This window comes from Brachionichthys hirsutus, chromosome 3 (assembly GCF_040956055.1).
Source record: "Brachionichthys hirsutus isolate HB-005 chromosome 3, CSIRO-AGI_Bhir_v1, whole genome shotgun sequence".
In the NCBI taxonomy this organism is placed as follows: Eukaryota; Metazoa; Chordata; class Actinopteri; order Lophiiformes; family Brachionichthyidae; genus Brachionichthys; species Brachionichthys hirsutus.
In genome coordinates this window covers 5,048,239-5,073,591 of record NC_090899.1, presented here as the reverse complement: position 1 = coordinate 5,073,591, position 25,353 = coordinate 5,048,239, and the positions used below count along the sequence as shown (strand labels likewise).

Sequence of the window (25,353 nt, the reverse complement as noted above, 5' to 3'; positions counted from 1 at the left end):
GCCCTGCGCGCACATCGCCGCTTTCAGTCCTGTACTATTACACATGTATTAAATACATGATCGGGCACGTTTAACGCGCTTACAGGGCTGTGAATGTTGAACTGCGTGTCCGTTTGGCCGTGGAACGAAATCAAAGCCGAAATGTGGCTGCGCAGGAGAGATGCTTCAAATGGTGAAACAAGCCTTCGAGTCACGACATCCGTGATAAAGTCGTGTCTTTTCCTCTCCGTGCTTCTCCCGGGGTCATTTTGAGATGCCGAACGGTGAACCCGGCATGAAGGGAGAACCCCCTTCATGCGCGCCCTTGCTTGATATTCCTTCCATTTTGGGGGGGCGAGGTTTCTCCCTGAACCCACATCTGCTGCATATATATGGATATGGACGCTGCACCCCCCCCCCCCCCCCCCCCCCCCCCCCCCCATGTTTCCCCTCCTGGATGTTTTGCAGCACCACATTTCCTCATCCTCCCCTCAGTACGTTTCATCTCATTGAGCTTTAGAGCTGATGTCAGTCTGTAGATTGTGACAGATTGGAGAGAATTAAACCTTTTGTCCCCCATGTGGCTCCTATCTAACCAATTCAATTGGCTCATTGCTTTCTGGGTGAGGGCGCTGGGGGTCTGTCTCAAAGCGGGTCTGTTATCGCAAATCTATAAAGCAGCTCGGTTTTGTCTTCCTCTCAATCTCAATCCCAAGGCCTCCAAAAGCGGTACCAGTTCTGTAAAGGACTGGATGATGTGAGCAAAAGGAAAACTTGAAGATCACATATTATACGCTTTTTCGACAGACACATATGAAATATCTGTTACAGTCCTTGGTCCAAACAGCAAACAGATGCTGCAGGACAGCGTCCCTCTTGTCTGTCTCGGAAAAGCCTCTGAAAACAAGAACAAAACTACAAGATGCGTGCATGTAATGAATGTGCATGCACGTGCACACACAGCTTGTGCACATTCTAAAAGTGTGACGTCACACTGACGAAGATTTCTGCCAGACGCGTTTCAGTAGGTGATTACAGAACTAAACAAACTACACAGGACTGACTGGCTGGTTTATTTAGCTGCTTTTGGGTTGATAATGACCCAAACCCGCTGTAATAGTCGCGTAGAAACATGGGAAAAGGGAGTGTTTCCTTTCATCTGAGCTCACTTCTGTCCTAAATCAGCCAAACATAATTCACCACTCAGATGGGTTTGTGTTTCCTGTTTAGCAGCTGCCCCTGCTGAAGATGACGGTGCTGTCCATGGTGCTGAACGAGTCTGACTTTAGCCCCCTCATTTCTGCCGTGTTGTAACACATGCTCCGCCTCCTGGAAGGCGATTGACCCCCCCTGATCATCTTCATGCTCACCCCTCCTCACCTCCCTGACACCAGCCGACATCTGGAACACTGACTTAAAAGAAACAAGGAAGCCCATTTACAGCAGGACAGCATCAACTGCTATTCGTACAATTCTTCCGTTGTGGCTCTGAAAATATTTCCTATCTTGACTAATTCAGCTATTTTGTCGGGGTTAGAGTCGCACATTAGTGTAAACCTTCACCGTTTCCATACAGGGCTGTAAACAGCCCAGTCTGTGTGATGATGGTATAGAAGTTTTCTTTCTACTCGTCAGACCACGTGTGCTTTTGAACGGCCGAGGATCGACTGTCAGTTTGTATTTCTGCCTCATTGGAGAGCAGGTGCATTCCTTCACGGCCATAATTGGCCTCTTCCATCCAGTTATTACATTGTCTCATTTCATTTAAAGTCACTTCACTGTGCTGAGATGACCTGCACAGTCTGCCAGATAGCAGGTGATTTCATAGCAGGCATGCACCGGTGAAATACTTGCAGCCACAGAGCTGCTGTTCCAACGTCCTGCAGGAAGACTTTCTCCTCATTAAAAGAAGACCAGATGCATGAGAGGGAAAAATATTAAGATTTTGTCCGTACATGGAAATTCATGCAATTTATGCATGAATGCATAAAAATGATTAAAGCAAAACTGAAGCCAGAAAGAAAGATATGAGTTGAAATGACAAATGAAAGTCAGCTGCATTACAGTGACGATGCGCCTAATGCATAGCAAACTCTGTTAACACATGACATCCCCCTGTAACCCGTTCCCAAATGCATTTTTGTTTCTGCTTTCTGCACATGTCATTTCTCCCCTCTGCCCTCCAGATGAGTTCGTGCAGCAGCCGTGCGTTGACCATCCTGTCCACGGTGTTCGGAGCCTGCGGGCTCCTGCTGGTGGGGGTGGCCGTGTCCACCGACTACTGGCTGATCATGGTGGAGGGCATCATCCTACAACAGAACCAGAGCATGGAGGTGAAGATGGCACTGCATTCAGGCCTCTGGAGAGTTTGCTTCGTGGCCGGTAGGAAGATGCGGTTGCATGTTTGAATTTACATTCACGTTCAATAATGAAATGACTGTATAAGACTGTGTGTGTAGGTGTGTGTGTGTAGGTGTGTGTGTAGGTGTGTGTGTGTGTGTGTGTGTGTGTGTGCATAAAGTCAATATGATCACTGCTACAAAAGAGAGGACGCAAGAGTCTGGCCTTTGGATTTTTAATCATCACAAAACATGATTGTTACCTGACACCATCTTTCTTTGTGTGTGTGTGTGTGTGTGCGTGTGTGTTTGTGTGTGTGTTTCCTCGCAGGATCAGAAAACGGTAGATGTGTCGCATCAGAGTACTTCACAGAACCTGAAATAGAGATCACCACTGAAAACACCGCAAATATCCTGAGTAAGGAAAAGACAGAGCTCCTTATCTGCTGTGTGACTAACTTTAATCTGAGTACTAGTATCAAGAAAATAAGATTATTAATATCAACATTTTAATGACAAATGCCACTAAGGTGATTTAAAAACAAAAAAATACATTTCTAAAGGAAATGTGAAGGATTCTATTTAAGATTTAGCTTTAGTGTTCCACATTTTGGTCTGCATTGAATATAATTTTATACACCCCCCCCCCTCAACATATCTAACATATTTCCTATAATTAAAAATCAATCAGACATTCTACCAAATGCTGTAGATCTCATTAAAATGTTCCATCACTATGACTATAGTGACTTTGAGGACACTTCTCTCAGCTCTGCTTAACACTGTGGCCTGTCCTCCTTACAGAGATGGTGATGAGGACAGCCACGCCCTTCCCAATGGTGTCGCTGCTGTTTGTCTTCACCGCCTTCATCATCAGTAACATAGGACATATCCAGCCTCAGCGCACTATCCTGGCCTTCGTTTCTGGGATCTTCTTCATCCTCTCAGGTGGGCGCCCATTACTCATGTCCTGCCGTCGCTCTGTGATGGATTAGAACAGCTCGGTGTGTCCAGTGCCACACAGGGAGACGCGCCGCCGTGGAGCTATTTTTAGTGTGTGATGCAGGCGTTTAGGCTGTCATCTGAAAAGGTGACTCCTATTGAGGCTTCTCCTCTGCTCTCTTTTGACTTTCCATCCCTTTGGAACTAAACCAGGAATGACGTGTTTCACATTCAAAGCAGAATTCTCAATTTGAGATGGTCAAAACTGAAATTACACAAAATGTCCCAGTAGGGTTTCCCGCTTTCTGCATGAGTGTAGTTAAGCCTCTTGAACAGCAGGTGGCTGCAGTGCGCCCATTTCATGCCCTCTCTCTCTCTCTCTCTCTGTGTGTGTGTGTGTGTGTGGTAAAGCCAAACTGGAGCTCGCGTTCTCTGAAGACTTTCAGTCGATGCGTTAGAGTCAATCATCAGCGCTGCAGAGCTCAAAGGAGCATCAAACAGAGCCTGCAGATCTAACTCCCCATAGCAGGGACTTGCTGATAAAGAGTGCAGGAAAATAATAGGTGTTATATAACGGGGGGGGGGGGGGGGGGGGGTGTGCCTGTGCTGGAAGTGACACACTGTTTTACTTAATGAGGTATTCTGATAATCGGTAAAACGTCTTTTTATCAAACCCCTGCGCTGCCCTCCCTCATCACTCCATTATTCCTTCTGCTGCTGCTCGGTTCTTCTTTTTCTCTCACTCCTTCCTCTCATTCATTTCGATCCCTTCATCGAATCACGCTTAGAGGTTTCTGCTGCTCTTCTATTCGAGCCACGTCTTGTGAACTTGTAGGCAGATCATTTAAATATATCTCTTCTTCCTTTTTGATTCCCCTTTTCTTCCCCACATCCGCCCTTCGCATGCACACGTGTGTGTGTGTGTGTGTGTGTGTGTGCGTGTGTGCGCGTCTCCCTCAGTTTACTTGTGTTACTTATTTAGAAGAAGATGTACTTCCACTCCATGATTGACAGCAGCAAGGTTTCTCCATTTTCTACCCTTTTTTTAGTTTTAAAATTGACAACACAACCTCTCAAGCTAGCTGTTTATGCAAATGCGTAACCGCTTGACTGTCCTGTGGTACATTTGAATATTGCAGTGGAAGCTAAAAATACTCCTATTTGCTGCTGACATCATGCAGCTTTATTTGAATATTGATTTTTCAGTGATGTCCATGTGTTTGCATGTCATGCATTTACCATGCGTGCAGCAGGAGGGAGCCTTCTTGTAGCTGCAGGGTTTTAATGTTTAATGTATGTGTTGCTTTTGAGCTCAGAATTGTAGAGCCACTTGCGCATTTGTCTTTTCTTTAAATCTTCACATTACTTGTATTATAAACGCACAATCTCAGCCACACACGCACACAAAACAAAATGTAATAGGAACATTTCTCTTTGGCCAAGTGGAGAAAAGAAAGTTTATTTCCGACAAACTGGGTGTTTCAAGGCAAGCTTGTCTGGTAGAATTTTAAATGCTGCTAATGTGAAACACCATCAGGAGGAAATGTCTGTTTTTCAGCCGACGAGGATCAGACTGTCTAACCATAACATGTTAATGCACTTAGCTCAGATTGGGGAAGCATCCAGGTCTTGTTCAGATATAGACCAAGTCAGACAGAATGCAAGTTTACTAATTATATGAAGCCGAACAACAGAAGGAGCTCTCTGCATGTTTCACACGTCTCGTGTTAGTTTTTGTATAATAACCAACTTTTCTCTAACGACATTTTGTCTTGTTATCCTCCTGAAAACTTTCTGTTAACGATCGACGTTGGTTGGCTGAAGTGCTATACGATGACCTCCTCGCTCTCTCTCTCTCTCCTATCGGCTTATCGCTGCCTCTCAGGCTCACTGTCGCTGCTAATGTGCTGTGTGTGCAGGCCTCAGTCTAGTGGTGGGCCTGGTGCTCTACATCTCCAGTATTAACGATGAGGTGATGAACCGGCCCAGGGAGCCCGAACAGTTCTTCAACTACCACTACGGCTGGTCCTTCGCCTTCGCTGCCTCCTCCTTCTTGCTGAAAGAGGTCAGGCGGGGAGAGGATGTGTGCTGCTCTGTCCATTTTCAACCTCATGCTCATAAGCATAGTATGCTACATGCTAAATGCACTAGCATGGATGATTACTATCCTGTAGATAACAGACATGTCAGTACCGCAGACCTGCTGGGTCTGCCGAGTGCTTGCGTGTTTATGCTTACATCCATCTGCTCCTCTCCCCCCCCCCCACTGCGCTCCTTCTGCCTCTTCCCATCATCAGCAGCATTGCTCCTAATGTGCTGCAGTGGACAGTTCTGCGTGAACTGTTCGACTCTCTCCTCTTTTTCACCACTCCATCTCTTCTCTGCACTCCTGTGTCCTTCATGCGTCTTCCTCTTTTCCCTTTCTATCCTTACTAAGAGCCTAAAAGAGCTCAAAGGATGCCCTCATCCTTCTACATCCTCAGCAATCTAAAGCACAGTCTCCCAGGCTTGTGCATTTCATTATCATTCTTATCGTTCACCTTTGATCCAATAATACCCCCCCCCCCCCCCCCCATCACTTGTTCCTACTTCTTTGAACAGGTATTTGTCTCTGCACTCACTTGATTCATGCAACAATATCCTTCTCTTCCTGCGACATCCTATTTACCCCAAATCTCTTTCTGCTTGCTCGTCTCACCCTCTGGTCTCAGGGGGCCGGGGTGATGTCAGTCTATCTGTTCATGAAGCGCTACGCTGAGGAAGAGATGTACCGACCCCACCCTGCCCTCTACCACCCCCGCCTCTCAGAGAGCAGCGATTACAGCGGTCAGTTCCTCCATCCGGAGTCCTCTTGGCCCCAGCAAAAGCGAGGCCGCAGCACCTCCAACGCCTCCAGTGACATCTCCATCCAGCTCAATCAGGCACCCCCAGCCCCACCCAAAGGCAAGCTCCATACCGGCGGTCCGGGCAGCCCGCCTTCTGGTTCTTCTTCCGCACGGATCTACCAAATGGCCCCCCAGTCTGCTGGATACCCCACCACACACACTCTGACCAGGTCACACTCCTCGCATCCCCAAGGCCAGGCTCTCCCAATGGTTGTGCCTCCACCACCTGTACTTCCCCCTCACTATCACACGCACATGCACATGAGTGCCTCCCCCTGTTAGGAAGAGGGGGGGCCCGGGGGAGGAAGAAGAGACACTGTGATTCCTCATAATCATTAATACAGTACATTTAGATGATGAATGTGTGTCAGTGATGAACGTGGAGTACAGATTAAGGGAGATGAATTGAAGAAGGGAGTGTCAGATAAAAAAATATATATAGCTGTTGGATTAATGTGAACCAGAGAGACAAGGGAGGTTTTCAAGTTTAACAAGATGGTGGAGATTCAAATGGATAGAGAAAGATTAGAATAGGAGTAGAGTGGAAAAATGAAAAGAGGAATTCAGTGTGTCACTGAGGAAAGAAGGAAGAGTGTTTGCTAAAAAGACTGTAGAGGTTAGGCTGAGTGACAGAGGAGATTGGGGGGGGGGGGGGGGGGAGAGCGAGGAAGGGAGAGCAAGGGAGAGCAAGGGAGAGCAAGGGGCTGCGGTATAACAAGTAAGATACTGCAGTGCTGCAGGAAAATGGAATGCACTTGGAAATATATGAAATGATATGATAGAACACTTATCACACAGACAGATTGAACAGTTTTATAAACACAAAATTCATGCCAATAAATGGACTATGTTCCTTTTTACCAAAATATAAGATACATTATTGTCTTCTTTACATTTTGCATCAATTTAACTCACAGGTATCATTTTTATTATTCTTAATATTATTAGCTTGAGATGTTACTTATCAGTAGAGTTATTCTGAAATGGCAAGACTATAATGTGAATGTTCTGAATTACCCTAAAGAGAAAATCAACTTAATGTTTTACACATTTGTATACAATTTATAAATTATTGTCTGGGAAAATTGCACACAATGAGATTCAGTGTAGCCGCTGTAAATTATGAATGAAGCTTTGGCACGTCAAGAAAATGTCTGACTCACTCTGCTTTGGATGATGACTGCAACAGGCCTCCTACAACCAAAAGACATATCATCAGGATGCTGCTCACGCAGGCTGGGAGGAGGATGGGCCACCCGGCGCTGAAACAGAGGTGTGTCGCCCTCTGTTGGCCACCGTCAGTACTGACTCTTATTTCATGCACTCCTCAAAGGCCTGCTGTATTGATGGCGCAGCCCTGATGAGGTGGAGCAGTCGTCCATCCACAGGAGGAATTATGCTGAATGTCAGGAGCAACAGGACATGCCATTTTGAACTGTGCATGGATTTGCTTATTTTCAGACTGGTTGAGACTCTTTTTTTTTTTTTAAGCTTTAGTGCTGTTTGTTTGTATATCTGGGAAACGAACGTGATGAAAATAAACATTAATTATCAAAGGTTAATACCACCGAGTGTTAAATGCAGATCCTCTGTTTTGCTGTGTTTTGTTTTTTTGACATTGCAGACAAAGTAGAACTCGCAGCTTTATTTCAATATTTTTAGCAGCTGTTTGAAAAGCCAAAGAAGTAGATGCTATTATTTATCATGTTTAGGGATTTAGCTAAAGGTTATTTATTATGAATTTCTCTATTTAGTGGCCAGATGTAAAAAAAAAAAAAAAAGTGGGACATGTCGTTTGTAATGTCACATGACTCAATGCATTCATTTATTTAATTCAATCAAGTTTTTCTACCACATTTTGTCAAATAACATTTACATTTATTGGCTTCTTGATTAAGTTGCTGCAGCTCTAAATGAGTAAAGGAAGGCTTCACAGAACAAGCATCCCATACGTTAAACGGCATATTGGATGCTTAACAGTATCTCAAAGATGAACAGTTATTCATTCTGATAAACATTGCAGGCAGGTAGCCCACATGGGCCAGAACATTCAGCATCTTCACTTAGCTTGCTGTTCTATTGTAATAATGTTTGTTTCCAGATAGAAATACTGGACAGTGTCTCAAAAACATTATATAGTAGTCTTGAATATGTTTCTCCAACCAACACAAGCAGGAACTGTCTCTTTATTTTACGCATATTTTCCATATGGTTATGACTATGGTGACAGTAAAACGTTGTGTCATTGTGCAATGTCTGGTTGTCATCTTCACTCTGACACTGGAGTGAAGGAAACGCACTGATAGTTTACATTTGTGCAATGATGACGTTACGGTGCAGAACTTAATGTGAGATCGTCTATAGATATCATCACGACTGTACTGAGCAGGTCTGTGGCTTTTATTTTGAAATTCTCCCTACTTTGTTCTTTATGTAGCTGGACAAATTCATATTGCGGTGAAGCCCAGTATAACTGCAGCCTTCTGATGGTGGGCCAGCTGCTGTAGTTTGGAGGTTAAGTGCCTTGCTCAAGGTCACCACAGCAGTAATTGTTGAAGATCAAGATAACTTTTCCACCCCCCGGCAGCCAAATCAAGGTTCGTGGTTCCTGTTTAGAACAGTTTAAGATCGTTTTGGTGCCCTTTAATCTGTAGCAGTTCTCTTTGGGGTTCCCTTTCTACACGCTGCCTCTGTCTTTGCTTCGACATGGTTCCCTAAAAAGTCTTGTAGCTGTGCTTTTTTCCCCACATAAACACTTGCACATAACCATCTTTGAAAATATGAAATGGATAAAACAACAGATTTACAATGCTTCAATGGAAATGGTGCGTATAGTTCAATAGCATTTTTTTAAAACAACTGTTCTTAAAATTACTGACATCCGTCACTTTCCTGTAGACATGAATAAAACTTCCAATGTGTATTTTGTCCTGTTTACCTTCTCTTGTCATCTGAATTACATGCATACATGTGTAAACTTTCTGATTTCTCTTTTTTTGGTATAAATGACCCTTTTATTAAATTAGGAAAGAAATCCAAAATAAGAGCATTTGCCTTTGAACTTTTGTGATAAGAGCCCAACATGGTTTAATAATAATTTAAAGACCAGTGTTTTTTCCCGGCTGGTCTCTGTGATGGAGAAAAACTTGCTAAGTGAATTCACTCTGCACTGCAGTGAGCCGCTGGGTGTTCACCAGCTCCCTCCTCAGTCACAAAGCCACCACAGCCTGGGGGGGGGGGGGGGTAACAAAATTGATCAGAGTGTTATGTGTATGCATTTGTGCATGACTAAGCCCCCATATGTGTTTGTGTTTCTGTAAAGGTTAGTCATTTTAAATCATAAACAGCCTTTGTTTGGGACATCAGATTAAAATGTGACGGTGCAGGGAAAGTAAACATCACCGATAGTGAATATCTTCTGGGACGAACGGAAGCAACTATACCTGCTTTTAGTCAAGGTCACCAAGAGAGAAGAACAACAACATCAACATAGTAATACAGTACTCATGATGCTACTACTGATACAATTACTCTGCTACTGCTACTAGTACTAGTACTAGTATTAGTAGTAGAGTATAATAATAATAATAATAATAATATAAAACATTTACATTATATGAAATACAACTTTGCGATGTAAAGCAAAATTGATTCTATGACAAGAGAAATGTATATGAAGCATCTCTCGCGAAAGACAGCTTATTGACAGTGAATTGTTGTGTGACACTTTTTTTGGTATTGCTGTGTGTACATGTGTGAGTAGTACATGTGTGTGGGGGGCCCATGTGTTAGTGCGTGTGCATGTGCGGCCGCGTGGGTTGAGTGGATCTCTCCTTTCACCGTCACCATTACTGCATGAAAGACCTGTCACTCTGCATTAGCTCTCTCCAGCTCTCCCTCGCCCCTTTCAGTGTATGTGTGTGTGTGTGTGTACATGTGTGTGAGGCAGAGGGGAGGGGAGGGGAGGGGGGGGGGGGGGGGGCTGTGCTGCAAAGCCATTTTAAAACTATTGAAGGTCATTGTATATATGCTCAGTTTCGTGCATCCTAACTGTGTGACCCTTTTTTTTATAGATCTGGGTGTGACATAATTTATTAGTATTATAAACGGCAGAAATCTCACAGGGAAAAAGTCACTGAACTAAATAATGATGCATATAACGATATATTCTAATCATTATATAGAGCATGCTGATTGGCTGTCTTTAAAGATGTAGAAATATTAACCTGTAGATATTCACTTCATTATTGTCTCTCTCTCTGGATTCACAGGTAAATATGCAATTTTACACACACACACACACAATGCAAAGAAACACACACACACACGCACTGTATATAAACGCACACGCTCCAATAAGCACAATTCTGTCAATCCGAGAACGAGCGGATAAACCTAAAGCGTTTAACCCTTCCTCCAGTGGTCTTGCAGCGTGACGTACTTTCTGCGTGGGGTTTTGCCTCGTGTCGGCTGAGCCATCGCCCGTCATCATTTCACATCATTACGGAGCTGTTTTGCTGGGATGCGACAAGTTGCTTGCGTCGGGCTCAGTGTGAGCGCAGCCGAGAGAGGAGCGCTCCTTTCAGCCGGGGGGGGAGGGGGGAGACGCATTATTCTCCCGGAGTGCTCACAAGCAGCGGCCGCATCCTCTGGAGACAAACCCGCGCTCTGTGACGTGTTTTGTGTTCGCCCTCTCTGTGCATCCTCAGCCCTTTTCAATCACTGGCTGATTAGCTTCTTTTTTTTCTTTTTTTTTATCCCCCCCCCCCCCCCCCTCCCACCACTGGAATTAAAAACCAGTCCCTCGTTCGCTTCTTATTGTGATCGGCTCTTTCACCCCCTTTTATTTATCTATTTTATTTATTTATTTATTTATTGCCACCAGGCATTTAGCCCATCCACCGTCCGAGCCCTATCTTCTTTCCTCCCATCATCTCCTCCTCTTCGGGAGCGCGACGCGCTGCGAATCGCTGCGCTAGAATAAAAGCCTTGCAGGTAAGAGCTCTCCGAGCTTTTTTAATAACCACTAATTACACTGTTGTTTCTACTTTGCAGTTTGACGCGTCGTCGTTCGTCCGCTGCAACGTTGACGCCACGTAAATGTGATTCCACGTTGCATCAACTTAGCCCGCACTCCACGCAGTGCAGACGGAATTCAGGGAAATAACAAATGATGATAGTAATTCTCATTCTCTGTGAATGAACGCTGAATAATAATTACCCACCTTTTTTTTTTTTTATTCTAGGCCTATAATTAGCGGCTGCATGTTATGCAAATGAAGCCCGGATAATAGCTCGTTTGAATCTCCCCCTGCATCCGCGGCGCAGGTGTCGGGACTAGAATATTTGCTGCATGTTCTGAGGTGACCAGCTGCACTCCTTTCTGCACATTCAGGAGCTATTCCTGGGCATGTCTCTGACGCGTGATCGGTGTCTCAGCACGCTGATTTTTCCTCCGTGCCGGCTGCGTGATGCCAGGCGTCCATTTTCCACCGAGTATCTGATGCAAGCAGGCTGATCTGTGCGGCTTCCTCTGTTAATGAATGCACCGCAGTCCGCATATGCTCCAGTTTTGCACACTCAGCTCCGGAGTTCTGAGCTCGGATGGGTCTGATCAAGTCTGCACATGCTCTGCAGCTGGACTCCTCGTCGAGGTGCGACATCTGAGCGTCATGTTTATATTTATATTCATTTATAGTCTGCTTCCTGTCTCTGATGCGTCTCAAAGAAAGGGGCACTAAACATCTGGCACCCTGGCAATTATTGATCTTCGGATCACATCTGGGATGCAAACTCTTGGATTGGAGATAGGAGTGTGCGCTACAGAATTCAGGAGTCACCATGCACTGTAAAAAAAATAAAAATAAAAAAAAACACACAGGCACACAAGGAGACGCATGATACCTGTCTCTGCTGGGGCTCCAGCCCATCCCAGGTACACCTCTGAATGTTCCATAACAGTTTATAATTGTCCCGTGGGGGGGGGGAGCAAATGTGGTCACATGCTCGGTGACTACAGCGCAACTTTTCCCCTCTGAGCTGAGCTTTGGATTTAGACGCTGCATATCTTCAGGAGGGAGGAATGGAGTTGGCACCTGCGGTAATGCAGATCCGACGTGTTCAGTCAGGCGTGTCGGCAGGATCACGTGCAAGGACTTAAAGTTGAACTTCATCACGAGTTTGCACGCAGGGTGGATGGATGGATAGATAGATAGATAAGCCCAGCAGTCACAGGTACAGCTCTGATCAAACGGGTGATAACATGACCTTATCCATCTCCTGCTGGCAGAGGTAATTAATGAAGTTTTGTTTTGGAAATGGCGGTGAGTGAAGGTGGAGATGCTGCTGACTGCTCGCGTCTCCGTCATCGAGACGTAGCAGATCACTCTGTCTGCTTGGTTGCACCCACTGGCCCCCTCCGCCTCCCGCGTGGCGAACACTGTCTCTCCTGTGTGGCTGCTGTGTGGCCTCGACGCTCGTCTCCCTAGATTTGGATTGGCATTAAAACACCTCAAAGGAGTCCGTGATCCACCGTTTATGCTGGGAGGTGACTCACTGCAGTCGATACTGGTGCATAGCCCACACAGACTGTACTTGTTTTGTAGTGCTGACCAAATCCTGATCAGCAAATACACAAGCGGTCCAGAGGAATCGGAAAAAGATGATCTGAGGCTTCTGGTGATTTTGTCTCCTTTAGTTTATTTTTAATTCCATGGCTGTTTGGATGCTTCCCTAACGCACTCTGTTTATCTCTGAGAGGAAATTCTGCAAAGATCATCGTATCTGTCGCGTAGCTATTGTTCAGAGGATCAATGCTTTTGCTGCAGTTTTCATTATGGTCTGCAAAAAGACTTCAAAATGTCTCCTCCTCTCTTCAAATGGGGCCTCGGGAGAGAAGCCAACAGTCTTTGATAGGAAGCGACAGATACCTGGATTAAACCACATGATTTCAGGCAAATAAAATGTCTTTGCAACGATGTCAACAAGCACAAACTTCTGCACACAAAGTGATATAAGTTTACGCTGCTGTGTAATTTGTAATTCTAATTCAGTGGTTTTAGCTCCTGCATCAATGAACCTCCTGGTTTGGTGCTTTTAGGCGCTCCACTCAGGTTAGTGTGTCCGAGGGCTGGGTTTTATAACAGCTTGTTATTGAACTGGGTAATGTTAGCGATGCATTGAAGCAACCCGTCTGTGCAGGGCCGTGTGATCTAAACACACTGCAGACACAGTGGCAGGAGTGTGTGTGTGTGTGTGCCCAATGGACCGGAGACACAACATGGAACCAACCTGTGTGCAAACCATCCAAACTACAGGCGTGTCTGAGTGTCATAGAAATCAGTTCATCCAACAGGAGATTCCTGAAGGAAGAGAAAGTTAACTCTATAATGTTAAAATGAATGTAACAAATAAAGCAGTTGTGACCTGATTCATTAGCATGAAAATGTTTCTTTGCAAACATTTAATTTACTTTCAATCTGGAGATTTGTACCAAACTCCGGTCTCCTTTTTATAGAAGGATAACAACACACTTCTTCCTGTATCAAAACATACATTCTAAGCGCAATCTTGAGTTGAATCTCCTTCCAGAGAGTCCTCATGCATGTGCATGTTTGCATGTGTGCATGTGTTCAGGAATGTGTTCATGGGTTCATGAGCATCGGGTCATCCTGAGACACTTTATTTTAGGAGCCTCTTAGATGGAGGTGTTGCTGCCACTGCCTCCTCAGGCTGTGCTGCTCACGCAGGCTTGGTCACATGCAGGCTGATCTTCCCCAACTCTTCACGTGGGTTTAATGGCAGTTCAGATTCTCTTTGAAGGGCCTTTCGAAGATGACCTATTTTTTCTATTTTTTTATTGTCATCATTTTGGCAGTCACGGGGGTTTAAGGCTACACGTGTGCTTGAATGCCAAGGCTTTTGTTTGTGTGTTGATGTTTTTTTTGTGCACCTGCGTGTGTGCGTGTGCGCGCATTGGAATGCGTGCAAATATTTGCCTGTGCCAGCTGTGGGAGCTCAGCAATGAGCTCAGGTGTGTTGCCGCTCTTGATTAAGTAGACAAATCATCCCAGAGTCGCTGCCCTGAATCTTCAAGCATGTTCTCTTAATGTTGACTGCTGCCTTCCAGTACTCAGAATAGAAAACTGCATGTTGCCTGTATTTTTAGAGCTGTCATCATAAGCAGATCTTATGTGCCGTGTGTGTGTGTGTGTGTGTGTTTCCCTCTGGTCAAGCAATCACTAATAGCTTATGTCATATTCACCTGCTAAATTTCCTCTTCTGGACATGCAGCAGTCAATGTAGTTGTAGTGTGACTTGCGGTTAATCTGGTGTTGTATTATATTGTATTATATATCTATATTCCCACACACGCACTCGCATTACCTTTCATACGTGTGGGGAAAGATAATATTACAGATGTCATCATTTATTCAACAAGCAGTTTGGTAGTTGATTTATGCAATGAATAGCTAATGGAGCAGCTGCTACAAAACTCAAATCTCCTATGTGATTTATGGATGCATTATTGGAGCCGCAGCGCGTTGGGCATGCTTGAGTTTTGCACAAGGTGTTCTCGGATAATTATACCGAGCTGTGAGGTAGAAATACAGGCACAACAATCCTCCCGTCAACGGGCAGTGTGAAACAGTCTGAATGCATGGATGCATGAAAGGAAGGTTTTTCAGTCGGAAATCTGAAGTGACGCTAATGAAAAGTAAAACGATGCGTCTCACACCATTCATAGTATCCACGTACAAATTGTGAAATAAAGATGCGTCATAAACACAAACCATCATTTGTCTTGGAAATGCATAAAATTAAATTATGCGTGCAGCACGGTGGTGTAGTGGGTAGCGCTGTCACCTCAAAGCAAGAAGCTGCCAGGTTCGTGTGGTTTTGCAATACCCTAATTCTCCACCTCACTTTCAGTCTAACTCATTTAGATTAGCTCCCAATTTTCCTTCACACTTGCCTTCTCTCGTTCCCCTCTCTCTTAATTATTGGTGCAGAATCGGGATTACTGGTAATTAAATGACAATTATGATCCCCTGCACAGAGGAGTTTTTGCTGAGGGGCATAACTTGGGGGTTAGTGTTAAGGCCGTTCATTAAATTTTACATTGCACACACATACACAGCTTCACAGTGCAGGGCTTTCAGGCCTGGGAGATATTGGGATGCCTCCGGGAAATGTGATCTCCTCAGGGAGGAGCTCACAATGAACTCACGACGTATGAAATAACCTCACAGCGGTGACGTCATGACAGTTTACATAATAAAGAGCCTGGATGGAGAAATACAAGGCTAACTGTCAGTGAGGGGAGCTGAGGGGGAACATTACTGGGATTCAGAAGATTGGACGAGACCCATCCTCAGATTCACTGGAGAGGAAATGCGTGCACGCACACACACACACACACACACTTCTTCCATTGCTCCTTCTGTTGCTGAGACAGCTCAGTTTTGGGTCTCACAATGCAAACAGGATGTAACCTATTTTGATCACGGTGCCATATTGCACGATAAAATATTAACAGACTTCACTGCACTGCATTATGTTTGCTAAATAATGTTTGATGAATAATGACTGAATATCCTCCTTCTTCTTTTTTAAGCCACAGAGAGAAAGCCCTGACAGAGAAGTTACTACCCCCCCTACCCCCCCCCCCCCCGGTTCTCCTCTCTCAGCATCGGATGGCTTGTTGCCTCTTTTCATTCGTGTTTGTGTGTGCACGTCGTGCACGTTTGTGTGTCTGGGAGCACCGCTGTGGTCACACACAAATCTATTGATAGGATATTGGCACTGTGAACTGTCTTTCATTTTTGATCGGGGGTTCAGATTCAGCCTTATTGTGACGGATTTTTAAAAAATGCCTCATTTCTGCCTCTTTCGTTCCCATCTCTGTCCTCCCTCTGCTTTGCTCTCTCTTTCTCCCTTATCTTTTGCCTCCCCCCATCCTCGCTCTATGCTGATCCAGACTTTGGAATTCAATGTTGCTATGGTAACAATGTCGGGTTGGTCCTCTCTACCCCCCCCCCCCCCCCCCCCTTTGATCCTCTTATTCAGGCTAGATGCAGAACAACCAGCTACGGAGTCCGTCCGTCTACAGCCTCAAACACTGCCACTTGTATTAATACTTTCATCTGTTTTAACACCAATACCAAATCAATCAATCAATAATCTGAAGTCAGGATGATGTGATGTTTAATTTGATGTTCAGCAGAAGATTAATATACAACTATTCTCATACAGGGCCAATCACTAAGCTACTTTAACTGAGCAGTCAGTTCTGTGAAGCCGCCTCCAGTTTGGTGCAGCAGAGTTCTGTATTAAACGTTAATATCAGCATGCTAACATGCTCACGCTAGCATTCTGATTTTAATATGTACCGTAAGTTTACATTACCATACCATTACTATTCTTTCAACCATTATTTATACTGGGTGGCAAACTGAAAGCATTAATTCTCTTTAACAAAGATGTCCTGAGTGTGAAGTGTGTGAATAGAATGAAAATACAGTTTAAAACATGAATGTTAAAATGATTTTTGTCATCAAGCATCATGTACTTTGTTATTTCTTGCCTTAATACTTCACTTTAAACAAATACAATTATTTTTCCTGTGTTTCCTGTGCAATCACAACTCAGCAGGGACCATGGTGCACGTTTTCTGCTAGCAGAAGGGACGGAGAGAGGGACACCGGTCCGAGCCTTAGCCTCCACCGCCTACAGCTTTCCTGCAGTAAAGAAACAGACAGCGCAAGAGAAAGAGGCAAAAAAAAAAAAGAGAGAAAACAAGAGCCGGAAAGACAGAAAGACAGAGGGGAGCAGGTGAAAACAGTCGATGGATGCTGTCCGGATCGAGGGGACAGCACGTTCTTCACTGACGAGGAAAAGAAAGATTTCAAAATTGAGTCGAAGGATAGAAATTCGCCATCAGGTACGTCTTAACTTCCTGATATTCCTTGCTTGGCATCGGTTTCATCTGCATGAAGGGGGAACATGTGTGGATATCTCTGAGGAGATATCAGTGAACCATTGTCTGTCTGTCAGTCAGCAACGTAACAAAAAGTTACGGACAGAAGAGATCCTGGATTCTGCATCACTTTGAAATTCTCATTAACGTTGCCATAAATAGAGCTTCAAAATGTATTCCTCAATATATCGTTTGATTAATGACTGATGTTTAGAGCGGGGGGCCTCTAACTCACCACCGAATTTCATCCAGATCAGAGCTGGATTGTGGATATTGTCAATATTATTTTGAAGAACGGGGGTACACTTGCGTTTCGTCCTGCTGTGCATTTAATATTAGAGATAGAGATTTCTAACGAACGTCTTCTTCTAGCTGAGTCAATTCCACATCGGAGCAGGTCAACGGATTTGTTCTATCTTTAATACCTGAGGAAACGGATCCAGTTGAAATCAGGGTAAATTTTCGCAACAAAATTATTTTGTTTTTAGACCCTTTCAATAATATCTCTCTTATTACTCCACAAAGGAGATCTGCTGTGTGTGTGAGTGTGAGTGTGTGTGTGTGTGTGTGTGTGGCGTTTATGTATTCATCTCCAGCCCTGCAGTGTCGGGGTCATGAATATGGAGTACACAGAGATTGGGGGGGGGGGGGTGATCCATTGTGTTTCACATCAATTCTGTCTTGTTAAGAGGAGTCAGCAGAGTCATCCAACTCTCCTCCAAGGACACATCATACAGCCACTCAAGCACCTCCCACATCCACCTCGACTTTTCTCACTGCCCCCCCCCCCCCCCTCCTACAATACATGTTTTTTTGCACCCCTACTGACCACTGCATTGCACTTCTTTTGTCCTCCTGTCTTTTCTCCATGAAGGCATGGTGTGTGAGAAGGGGATCCAGATCCTTCTCACCACCGTGGGGGCATTTGCTGCCTTCGGCCTGATGACGGTAGCAATAGGGACGGATTACTGGCTGTACTCCCGTGCCCTCATCTGCAACAGCACCGCCAACGTCACCCAGGATGACCCCCATAACAAGGACAAGAAGGACCCTGGGGCACTCACCCACTCTGGACTGTGGCGAATATGCTGCCTCGAAGGTAAAGGAGATATTCTGGGAGTCCTTTTGAGTTTATGGAAGGGATTAAGACACAAGGGAGATGCATGTGGGAGCAAATTTGCTTTGCTGAGTGACAATGGGGTGAAATTATTGCATGATCTGTGCCAATTATCAAATGTACCATCAGATTGAATCGACTCAGGACCTGGCACTAGTCTCCTAAAGGAGCAGGGCATGGATAAACTCGTGTAACACAGATAGGAAATTACTCTATTATTATTAGTTTTTAGGTTCTTTGTTCACAGAGCTGCAACCCTGATATCAGCGATCAACAATTCGTAGCTGCTGGTCCGTGCCGTAGCGGCAAGAAAACAATTTAGAGTAATTGCAGTATCATGACACTGAACCGTAACTCTCGCTCAAAATAAATGATTAATTATTGAATTTCGTTCAGGCTGCAGAAATTTAACCCAGAGGCTAAAACGAAAAGGCCCGCGTTCGCCCTGATGCACATCGATTTATCGTTCCGAGCGGGTGAAGCTGCAGCCTTCAGGTTGTCGCTGCAACACAAGATGATCATTCATTAAACATTATGCTGACTGACGCTTGCTAATAAAGACCGGACTGACGTTAGCGGTGTAGGAGTGGCAGCCAATAGGGTGGTGTGAGTAAGTGCCTCGCTCCCTTCGGTCTCCAGGAAAGCCTATTGGCTCCTCTTGTAAAGCATTCCCAGCCCATCCTGGGCTTGGACTTCGTACAAAGCTAATTTGTCCTCATCTCTATGCTTCCTGATTGCAAAGCAGCCAATTACAGATAAGCTCTATCCCTTGCAGCACTGCCGCAGTTCACCCCCCACCCACTTTCTCCATTACCTCACTCTTTTAGTTTCTCTACTCGCTGTCCTTTTGTTACTCCCCCGAATATTACACTTAAATTTTCAATGGGCTCTCCTCAACTTCCCGTCCTTGTACTTCCTCTCCTTCAGTCTTCCTCCCTCATATCGGGATGCAGTAAAGCTGACCGTGCCTTTGCATGACTTAGAGGTCAAGTATCCTTGATGTCTTTGGAGCATTCCGCCAAGAAAATATGCTCAGTAGTCATGCGGGGATGCTCGACTGGAAATGCAGGACATGCTATGTGTAAAAGATTTATGCCCGTGGGTGGGTGGCACATTATACTGTAGATATAGACGCCTCCTGTCCTGCCCTCCTCTCTTGCAGCGACTCCTTTGTGGGGGTTTTATTCTTGTAGTTCATTAGATCACAATCTTTGTTGTTAAGGCTGAGCTCAGAGATCTGTCAGCTGTCAGTTCTCCAAGCTTTATGTTTTGAATGTGTCCAGTGAGCTGATACAATTAATGTATAAAAGCAGATGCTGCTAGACTGCATTTTACAATTCAGTTTAAACCGCAGCGGTGCTTTCTGACTCCGTTCTCTTGTGAGAAAACAGATTGGGATGGGCTTAAAGAGGATGGAAGATGCGGAGGGGACGGTTGTAATGTGCCACCACGGCAAGGCGGATGCCAATCCTGGTGGTAACGAAACAGGATATATTTAATGGACATGTCACAGGAGTGGGGACACTTTTATCATTGCTTTTGGCAACAACTCAACCCCAGGTTAGGCAGTTTAGATCAAAATAGGATCGGAAAAAAAATAACTCAAACCTAAACAGACGTTCAGCACAGCTGTGTCACGGCATAAAATAGAAAATTGAACTAAATCGCATGCAGCATTTTCAACTCATCAGTATCTAATTGCTTTGAACATCTTAATCCACATGAGTCTGAAGTCTTTTGAATCTGTGTCTGAAGGTGATAAAACTGATCCGTGTGGCTCGACTGACATCCCATCCCTTTGTACCTCCGTCTGTTTCTTTGCAGACCAACCTGTGGGAATAGAATAACTATGGGAACAAGAGCAGCTGATCCCACATCTGTCCGTCCTTCCCTCCATCTGTGTCTCTTCACTGCATCACCTCCATCCATCGTTCTCACAATCCACAATCAGCAACGGTGGTGTGCTGTCATCATCATGCGTGCGTCCCTCCGTCCGTCTGTCTGTCCACATGCAGGGATTCGGCGGGTAGTTGTATCTACCTGTGTGTCTGCATACTTGTATGTGTGTAATACATGTATGCGATGTTACTAACTTGAATGTATTATCAGCGTTTACCTTAGTGGTGCTCTTATCAATATGTTGATGTTTATCATCCAGTGTAACTAATTTGAGACCCCCCCTGGGAGAGATTTGCTGCCCTTGCTTCCTAACAGTTAGTGTTCATGTTTCTTCTCTCACGTCTCAGGTGTGAAGAGAGGAGTGTGTTCTCAGATCAACCACTTCCCAGAGGATGCAGACTTTGACCATGATGGGGCAGAGTACGTTCTACGTAAGTCAATACCAGCGCGTCAATTTCCTTTGCATTACTTTTTAAACTTATCCTGCAGAATATTCGCTCTTCAACAAATAAACACGTGACAATGTTTGCTGAAAACCAGCGGAGATGTGGCGCCCTAGTTCATAGTCAGTGCCCTGCAGTGACAGTATCTCTGCTCGGTAATAAGACGCAAGCTCGCCTGCACATGCATGAAGAAAAGCTATGCTGTGTTTACAATTAGGCCCTTTGCTGGCATTTAGGTGGCATTTTCTCTCCCGTGGCCTAAGGAGCATTATAGTGTGCGTGTGCTGTGTGTGTGTGTGGTGCTGAGGGCAACTTGAACACATTTAACAAGCCTTCTCCCTTCTCTTATTCTCGTCTCTGTTTAGGGGTAGTCAGGGCTTCCAACATCTTCCCAATCCTCAGTGCCATCCTGCTTCTGATGGGAGGAGTTTGTATCGCTGTTAGTCGTTTCTATAGGAGCAAAAGGAACATCATCCTGGGGGCAGGAATTCTTTTTGTCGCTGCAGGTAAGTTAAGACTTTTGCATGTACCGTGCTTGACTGCAAGATTTTTATGTCTTGTTTGGGATTGTCTATTTGCATGTACGAGGTATTTGCATTCAGCCCTCATCCTGTCTTTGGTGTCATTATTGAGAATGTCACATATCATCATGTCAAACAAGTGTGTTTATTAGTACTTTAATTTGGCCTGTCTGAGTTTGTTTATCTCTTTTGTAAATAGCGTATTTCTTTGCGCTCTCAGGTCTGAGTAACATAATCGGCGTGATTGTGTACATCTCGGCTGCACTGGGGGACATTTCTCCTAAGAAGGACGAGGATAAGAAGTGGCAGTACTCCTACGGCTGGTCTTTTTACTTCGGCGGTCTGTCCTTCATCATGGCCGAGATGGTGGGGGTGCTGGCTGTCAACATCTACATCGAGAAGAACAAGGAGCTGCGCTGCCGATCGCGGACCGACATTTTCAAGAGCACTACCCACGCCATGCTCCGTCTGCCCAGCTACCGCTTTCGCCGCCGCTCTCGCTCCTCATCGCGCTCCACTGACCCCTCCCGCTCCCGAGACGCCTCACCTGTAGGGGGAGGTGGTAAGAACTTTGGCCTGCCACCATCTGCGCTGCTTTCCCAGGGCCCTATCTCAGTATCCACTCTACCAAACCCCCACTCCCGATCCCACACGGCGCTGGCTGGCGACATCTCCCTCTACACATTGTCCCGAGACCCCAAACTGGGGGGTTTGCCACCCATGTATGGAACGGTGGACAGGGCCACGCTCTACCAGCTTCACAACTGCTTCCCAAAGGATGGCGGGGGCGGCGGAGGGGTGATGATGAGTGGTACACTTCCCTCGCTGAAGTCTCATAACCCTTCCAATTCTACCAACTCCAATGCGCCGATGTCCAACTCGGTGGGCTCTGGCCCGCCACCCTTCACCTCATCAACAGTAGACAGGGAGCGAGGGATGGGGACACTGGACAGGCTGAAGGGAGACAGAGAGAGCAACTCTAACACCCTCAATAGGAAGACGACGCCAGTGTAGGGGAGAGGTTGTGAGAGGGGGAGGCAAGAGGGAAGGTAGGAACGAGGTCTGTGTTTCAACAGGATGTAGATGCAAACAACAATACAGGTGGAATGCTAAATGTCTCCCTCCATGTTCACTGTTATTTAGTGGAGAGCAAAAAGAAGAAGAGTAAAGAGTAATAACATAGTGATAATAACAACAACAATGAACGTTCACAATAAAACTATTTTGATATTACAATGTGCTAGAAATTATTTATTTTGTTAACGATCAAACGCAATTAACCTTGGGCTATTACAAAATGTTTGAAATATTTTTTTGTGCAATATTACTGCTAATCTACTAGATCATTATTCATGTAAAAATTGTTGTTGTGATTATTCTTCACGTTATTACAGGCTCAGCCATGTTTGCAAACGCTATGGTTTGGAATGAGATTTGGATTTTCAATCCGATTTCAGATCTTGATGACTTTTACTGTGAACTTTCTTCCCTGCAGAGCCACTTGGACAGTCCAGGATCTGTATGTAACTGTGTCAAAGTGTCAAGCATGAATGTGCACAATATGTGGGAGATTGAGGGCCTGCATTCTTTTTTTTTTTAACCCCCGTATTATACAATTTTAATTTATAGTTTGAAGTCAGATTTGAATACTGTAAATTGTCTTCCAATATTGATACTGAAATGCAACAATAATGTGAGCGACTGGGATGACCTCATTGTTATTGTGAGTTTTTTCTATGGGCCTCTCTCTGTTAGCCTCATTCCCATTTTACTCAGTGTTAACAGTAGTACTTGTAGCTATAGCTGTGTTGAAGATGTTTATTCTCGGGCATTAACAGAAACCTCTGACAGGAGGAAAAAGAAGAAAAAAAAGAGACGCAGGATAATACATTTGTACAGATTCAGGTAAATGATTCCCTGTCTGAGCGGAAAAACAAAAAAGCCGAATCATTTTTTTTCTATGAAGCGTGAGACATGCAAGTCATCATTTTCAATGGCAAAAAAAATACAACATACATATGTGGGTGAAGAGGATTTAAAAAAACATGAGAGGAAAACCTTTTGAAAACATACATTTACATTGTAATTACGCGTACATATATTTGTAGTCTATTGATATTTTCTTTGTTTTGTTTTGGGACCACTGTTCAAACTGGGTATGCATTCATTTATTCGCTCTTTCCCTTCCTGGACTCTCATTGTGTGGTTTCATCTGCCAGTCCTGTAGCAACATTTGTCCCTGCCTCCCCGCCCATATATGGTCTGAGGTTCCTTTATCACGCCAACAAAAGATTCACCACAGAGACAACGCCTCAACCTCCCCAAAGATTCTTTTCACTGTGCTTCCCCTGACTCTGGAGTCCAAACTCTTTATGCTGATGAGAATGTAAACACTCGTCCACTCGATTCCAAACTGTCCCGAGTGACTGCAGATGGACACGTCGCTACGTAATATGATAATGAACGAACAAACAAATCAACAAAAACAACAGCAACCAGATGCTTCCAGATGCTATGTGTTTTCATTTCTTAATTTTCATTTCAGAAAAAAAGAAGAATAATGTGATAGACCTGCACTCAGATAGCATTTATGTGGGCATATGAATAGTATGTAGTTGAGAATAGATATATCTAGATAAATGAATATGGTTTATCTAAATGTGTGATAAACTTAAAAACTGTATTGCACGAAGTTTCTATAAAAAAAAATAACAGATATATTCACAGATTGCTGTCTTTGGTTTCTTTTTCTGTTTCGTGCAGAAGTGTGGTCGCCTCTGAAGTACAGAGTGAACATCAAGCAAAGGTGTGAACAGTACGCGAATATTTCACACGCTCAGTGTAAAAGTACACTTAATGTTACTTTATGGAAATTCTAACTAAAAAATAAGAGTAAGTGAGTAAAATCCATGTACATAAAAGTGAAAAATAAGCCAATTATCACAGTTTGTATATTATCAATTAAAAAGGTGTATTTCTCTGCGTAATCTTCCTACAAATGAGCAGAAACGAGGACAAAACTTCAGTCAAAGTCACAAAGGCGTTAACAGACACGGAAATCGTTTGAGGGACTCCGTATCTGCATTATCTCAGCCACATGTTGGCTGCATGTCTTTACATAGATCTATTACTGTACTGTGACACATACTGTCCTCCTCCAAATATACATGTTAAGCTCCCAGATACAGATTATGATCCGGATCTGAATCCGACTGCACATCGTGGTGGAACTTGTTGAGTTGTCCGGGGTATTTTTACCTCGATTTGAGAGTTATTTTTACCTCTGCCAAAGAGGTAAGATTTCCGCTGGCCTTTTTCTGTCTGGTAGTTTTTTCTGTCTGTTCGGTAGAAGGATTACACACAAATGGACTCTGATGAAAATTAGTATGATGTGGGTAAGGGACAGAGAAGAAAACAGAACATGCCTGAGTGAGGAATTATTTGGAATGTTGGAATACTTGTCACTAAACTACTTGATGCATTTCAGTAAAGCTGTATGGAAATGTTTGGGTTAGGGTTAGGGTTAGATCCTAAAAACTCCAGTCATTAAACCTTGATTTTTCTTGAATATCTGTCCAGCTAATAATGATTCTAATTTCTCTGAATATCTTTTCACATAAACCATAGAAATCATATTATGGGGAAATTAACTTTTGGCTTCTTTTCTTTAACATTCTTGGTGCATGTTTAATCTGTCTTCTTCTCAGTCTGTCTGTCCCAATAAATCCATTTTGCTTCCCTTTTGTACCTGAGACAGGCCCTGCTGTTACAACTTTTCCAGAACAGTCCCAAACAGTAAAAAGATCTCACACACTTTATATTAGATATATTAGCTTACTTTTCTGTGCCCACTTCATTTATTTCTATTCGGCACGTGGTCAGCTCTGGTTCCTGCTAGCTTTAATGGGTGAGGTTGTGCTTCAAACACCTGAGATGGAATCAGGAATACAAGATGGAGCTGGAGGGTTCGCTTCAGAGACAAGAAGCAACGCTGAAACCAGAGGGAACCTTTCGTGACTCCTCTAGAGTGCCTTCTCCTGCTATCATCACGCCTTACCCAGCGCTACCGTCACAATGACACTACGATGACAGATTCACCATGGAATGGTGAGAAGCTGCAGGATCATTCTTCAACACAGTGTAACATCATCTAAATATACTGATATTCCTATTTTGCAAATATATCAATAATAAAAGTTTTTTTTTTTTCCTCTTCTGTGAGCTTCAGAATTCTAAGAAGCCAATTTCCA

At 44.2% G+C, this 25,353-nt stretch overlaps 2 protein-coding genes across 2 annotated transcripts; both read left to right on the top strand.

Annotated features, from left to right (window-relative positions):
• Positions 1-1,137: 1,137 nt before the first annotated feature.
• cacng7b (calcium channel, voltage-dependent, gamma subunit 7b) lies at positions 1,138-6,427 on the top strand. Its single transcript, XM_068759862.1, has 6 exons — positions 1,138-1,152; positions 2,166-2,361; positions 2,650-2,736; positions 3,123-3,266; positions 5,180-5,325; positions 5,972-6,427. Exons 2-6 carry the CDS (start codon positions 2,166-2,168, stop codon positions 6,425-6,427), a joined length of 1,029 nt encoding a protein of 342 aa, XP_068615963.1. The 5' UTR covers positions 1,138-1,152.
• Positions 6,428-17,062: 10,635 nt separating this feature from the next.
• On the top strand, positions 17,063-22,117 carry cacng8b (calcium channel, voltage-dependent, gamma subunit 8b). Its single transcript, XM_068754763.1, has 5 exons — positions 17,063-17,087; positions 17,998-18,222; positions 20,487-20,570; positions 20,948-21,088; positions 21,324-22,117. Exons 2-5 carry the CDS (start codon positions 18,000-18,002, stop codon positions 22,115-22,117), a joined length of 1,242 nt encoding a protein of 413 aa, XP_068610864.1. The 5' UTR covers positions 17,063-17,087; positions 17,998-17,999.
• The last annotated feature ends 3,236 nt before the right edge of the window (positions 22,118-25,353 follow it).